This window comes from Apaloderma vittatum, unplaced genomic scaffold (assembly GCF_000703405.1).
Source record: "Apaloderma vittatum isolate BGI_N311 unplaced genomic scaffold, ASM70340v1 Scaffold39419, whole genome shotgun sequence".
NCBI lineage: Eukaryota > Metazoa > Chordata > Aves > Trogoniformes > Trogonidae > Apaloderma > Apaloderma vittatum.
The window spans coordinates 1-5,068 of record NW_009735304.1 but is presented as its reverse complement, the minus strand read 5'-3'; the positions used below and the strand labels follow the sequence as shown (position 1 = coordinate 5,068).

The 5,068-nt window shown below is 46.3% G+C and overlaps 1 protein-coding gene across 1 annotated transcript; it reads left to right on the top strand.

Annotated features, from left to right (window-relative positions):
• Positions 1-445: 445 nt before the first annotated feature.
• Positions 446-4,689, top strand: MRPS15 (mitochondrial ribosomal protein S15; the record flags this gene model as incomplete). The annotated part of the gene is made up of 7 exons (XM_009876534.1): positions 446-508; positions 1,096-1,171; positions 1,981-2,029; positions 2,634-2,718; positions 3,064-3,122; positions 3,693-3,884; positions 4,564-4,689. Coding segments are annotated over 7 exons (650 nt in total), but the record flags the coding sequence as incomplete, so codon positions are not given.
• Between the last annotated feature and the right edge of the window lie 379 nt (positions 4,690-5,068).

The following is a 5,068-nucleotide window of genomic DNA, read 5'->3' as shown; positions in this document are numbered from 1 at the left end:
CGGGTGCTGCCCAGGATGGGGCCAGGCGCTCCCCGCCTGCACCCCCAGCTCAGCTCTGCCTGGGTGCTCCAGAGCAGCCTCACTCACACATTAAATTTTTTCAATTAGTTTATCAGCTTAAATCCTCTAAAAGAACACAGTTCATCTGGGGAGCCCCCGCGCTCTCTGCTCAGTGTCTATGGTCTCTTCCTGCTGCTCTGTTCTCGTGGTTTGGGTTCACATCACCCCGCAGGGACACAGCTTTGCCCATTTGTTTTAGCACCCGTGTGAGAACCACACTGAAGTGTTCCACGTTCATTTGGGACAAAAGACCTGGCTGCCCACTGGTCTCTTTGGAGTCTAAATGTTCTGACCAGTTTTCTAATACAGACTGAGCAGCGTTTAACGTGTCCACAGCTGAAGAAGTGCACACTAGTCTGATAAGTCTTTGTTTTCTTCCATCAAGCTTGCCGTCCCTTTGTTCAGACAGCCAGATGTTACGCCAGACCTGTGAGAAGAAAGAGGAAAGGTATGTCAGGATTAAAACGGATCACGTGGCAAAATGATTTACTGTTGCTGTTATCGGAGTTGTACTCGTGTGCCACAGGAAGAGGGAGTATTTGGAGAAACTAGTGGGTTTCACTTTAAAGAGGTAAAGTTTGTCATGAAAAGAGAGAGGAAATATAATTCCTGTTGCAGGATTCTGCAATCCTGCAGCTTCTTGATGGGTAATTTTGATGGTGAGGGAGCCAGACTCTTATTGGCAGTGCCAAATTTCATAAGGTCCCTTTGCAAACCTTTCTGGGGTTCTGTGCTTCTGGAAATAATTCCTTGCAAGCTCAAAAGTTACTCAGAAAGTTCAGCTCATCATATGGGAAATTAGCAACTGTCATTAGCAAGAGATCACTGATCTCAGTGGACTACACACCAGGCTGTAAATCCAGAGTGCTGGAGGCAAGAGACTGGACCCAATTTTATTCCCTCAATTCCTGCCATCTCCACTTGATCTCTCAAGCTTTTCCTCCTTGTTTGGAGCACACAGTCTATTTTCTCTGCAATTTGTTTCCTCTGGTCTAGCTTGGCAAGCATGTTCAAATATTAATCTTCTCTTTGTAGACGTCCCCAGCCATTTGGATGATCTCCCTCCCACAATGCTGAAGAAAGATTATGCCAATGTCCCAATAATAAACAGGTACGGTACAGGGAAGGGGAGTGGCTGTTCTCTTCAGTTTTTCTCTTACACACATACAGCTACGATATGTGGAGGCTGTCACCTGGTCAGCAATTAATTACTGCTTCGTGCTCACTGGTTTGCATTTTAGCACAGCAATTGCAAAGTCGTTTTGAAAGTCCAATTTGCAAAAGCAGTCGCTGATTCGGGTTCTGTACGGTTTTTGTTTGCTTGAGGTAAGGTTGAGTGCCAGTTGCCCACATCTTCTATGGACTTCGTAGTCCACAGAAAAAAGCAATAATATTGAAATGCTAGAAATAATCTTTTTGGAAATAATCGGTGCTTGTCTTGAACTAGCGAGTGTGTAGTTAAACAACTGCAAATGAATGGCTGCTTCTGAAATGTGCACCTGGAGTTCAGCATTTTTATGCTTCGATTCCAGAACCTCTCATGTCTGGTGCCGTGAGAGCCCCCAGTGGCCGAACTGGGACTTTCACAGATCTTAAAAGGAGTTACTTTGTCCTTGTGCATTTACTTGGGGGTTAATCTTCAGCACCCACGTAACGGTTTTGGAATTGGTAAAACTTCGTTATAATTTGAAATAACCACTTCCCACAGCAGCAAAACTACTCGATGCTTCTGTAATCTCAGCCATGACTTTTCTTAGGAATGTAAAGAACAGTTTATGGCTGACAGGTTTGGGAAGGGAGGAGAGTTGCTGCAGATTTGTAAAGTAAATTGAAGCTGAGAAAGTTAATGAAACTGAAAACCTAACCCAATTTCTGTTGTTACATGTACTGCTGATAAACTAATCTGCAATCTCCTTGCAGTGTTGACGATGTAGTGAAAAGACTGCTGTCCCTGGAAATGGCAAGCCAGGTTAGTTTCATTCTACTGGCATACAAAAAAAACCTTAGAAGCTTTAGCGAGCACATTTGTGTTAGACTTGTCTGTATTGTTAAATGCCCTTCATTTTATTTTCAAGTGTTGCTCAGTGACTGCAAATCTGGGACTATTAAATACGTGAGCGAGAAATCTTGCAAGCTCTTAAAGTTTATCATGCAGTCTTTATGATTGCATACTAGAATGAGAGGAGAAAATACCATTTCTTGCTGCTGACTGCTTAAGCTTAAAAAGACGTGAGAAGTAAAAGCTGCTGCCCCATGAAATGAAGCTTCAGTTCTCTCTTGTGTTCGTGAGAGCAGCTCCCTCTTCTGTAATCTCAGGCTGGAGGGTGTGCCTGGCCTCTTGGTTCGAACAATGGTGCTTCAGAGTTCTGCTGAGATCTTCTCGTGCCGCTTCGCTGCTGTGCTCCGAGCGGCAGGTCCTTTCCTTTTTGCAGCACTTCTTACACATCCTGTGATGGACACTGAGTAAAGCTGTTAATTACAAAGCATTATCTGGGCATTTGGGAAGAGGGCTGGGATGTCTCAGACCTTTAGTGTTGCTGACAAAGTGACAAGCTCTTTTCTGTTATCCACAGAAAGAGAAGGTGAAAATAAAGACACAGCAGCTGGTGGAGAAGGTCAGGAGGTCTCCCTACGACAATGGCTCCTCAGAGGTGCAAAGTAAGTTAAAAAAGTAGAAGGATATTGTTGGCAGATGATACATCTCTGCTTTTATCTAGCTATTCCCACCCCAGCACTTCAGTCTTCTGTATCAGTTAGGAGAATGTAATGGTGTGAAAATTTTAACTTCCAATTAAGCAGCGTTGTAATGATTCTGGCTTGGGTTGTGTTTTGTGGTTTGTTTTGCACTTACTTGGAGGGCCGCGTGTTGAGATGCGCTGTGGTGCAGCGGGTCCCCGGGAGAAGAGCAGTCCTCAGCTGGCAGCTTGGGGGGAATGCAAGCGATACTGCCTCACCCTGGAAAGCTGCTGCTCTCAGGTGTCGTCTTGTGTCTGTTTGTTACAGTTGCTATGCTGACCGCCAAGATACGCACTTATGAGGAACATCTTCAGAGGCACCCCAAGGTAACTATTAGTAGTCTGAGCCCACAGCTCTGAGACAGCAGCTGTTCAGGTTGTTTTCTCAGTTTAGAACAAAAGGATTTTAATTCTGGGGATTGTGGCTTTCCTAAGGAGGTTTATGAAATGGTCAGATAGAACCAAGTCACATTTTATTTTCACTTTTCCTTTCTGGAAAAGCAAAGGTACGTCCTTCTGTGTTATTTCTGGAAGGATACATTTCAGGGGATGCAGAGTTTTTAGCTGACAGACCTTCCCTACGGCCTTTGCCTTCAAGCCATTGCAGCTTTTGCCATTGCCTGAAACTGTGTAGAAGTTAAAAAGAGTCTTCAGCGCTCGGGGGGAAGGTGAAGACACAGAGCGAAGAAAGCAATTTCAGTGAAAAGTAAATTAAGTCTACTCGGATCCCCTTGTACTGACCTAATGTGCTCGCAGTGTCTGCCAAGAAGAATTGTTCTGAGATACTGTCCTTAACCTGATTGTTTCCTTTCAGCTATAATCTGGTCTATTCTAAGTAATTTATTGGAGTGCAAGTATAATCTGTCTGCAATCTCGTGACCGCTAAGTCCTTTGCAGGATAAAAATAACCGTCGTCGCATGCTGATGGATATAGATCGCCGGAAGAAACTACTTGGATATCTTCGCCGTGTCCGCTACGATACCTTTGAAAATACCTGCAAGCAGCTGAATATCCAGTACACCCTCCCTGCTCAGTACTCCAGGAGGATCACCAAGCGCTGGCGGGTGAAGAAGGCTTTCTGCCTCAAGGTATGGAGCAGTTTGGAGAGAGAGCCACATAGCAGGAGTAGGAAAAAAATCTCCTTATAGAAGGGCACAATTAAGACAGTTAGAAAAGACTGATAAGCAAGTCCTTTTAACCCATGCTTTGAGTTTGAGGAGACAATGACAATGTCTGTAGAGACATGCAAAGGCCTGGCAAAGGGCTCGATGAAAGGCCATTGTGTAGTGGGCAGTGACACATGTGCTGTGCTTGAGAACTTCTGCTTGTGTGACTTGTTTGCTCAGAAACGTATGATTCAAACCAGCTTTTTCTTCCAAAGTGTGATACGGGAACTATGACATGAAACATTTGATGGCAGCTTTGGAACAGAAATGTGGGTATGGCCACAGTCTGCTCTCATTTGCTCAAATATGTTGGAGTAACTGCTGTGTGCAATGTACCCAGTATGAATGAGCAGAATCAAAAAGCTGGACACATGCCTTCAGTCTGTAGACACTACATTTCCATCCAGGGAAATTCTGACCAAAAGACCGGGTAGCTATAACAGAATACCCGTGGGTGGTACCCTGGAACCAGTGCACAGGAAGGGGTTGCCCTCTCTGCACAGCACGACTCTGGGCTCTTGGATCCATGGTGGAGCAGCTCCCTCAGCACCGAGCAACTTTGTCTCTCTCTTTCTCTCACCTCCTTGTGCCCCTCCCGCAGGTTTTCCAGGAGGTGCAGAAGCTGAAAGCAGCGGAGAGAATGAAGCAGAGAAAAGAGTGGCTAGCGAGAGCGAGAGCAAGAGCTGCAAAGGAGAAAGAGGCACAGAGCGAGGGAACGCCTGTGTAGTGTCTGAGGCTGATGCAGCTGGTCTCTAACAATAAATAACTACCTAAAGCCTCTTTGCTTGCGTGTGTGCGTGGTCTGCGCCATGGCGAGTGCTCGGAAGAGGGTGATGCGTGGTTTGAGCGTTTTAGAAGTTTAATTTGAGGCTGAGATGCGGGACTGGGCTGTGAGCAGTTCCATCGCTGTGGGGCTTCGCCCCGGGCCAGGGAGGCAGCAGGTGTTACCCGGCGAGGCTGCAGGGTTTTGCTGTCAAAGAGCAAAACTGCTCGGCAGGGGTTTGGGCTGGGGGTTGGTGAACGAGGTGGAACGCTGCTTATTTGGCACAAGGCAGCCCTCCGAGGAGCTCGGTGCCGTTTCTGCCTGCAGGACGGCGCGGGCCCCT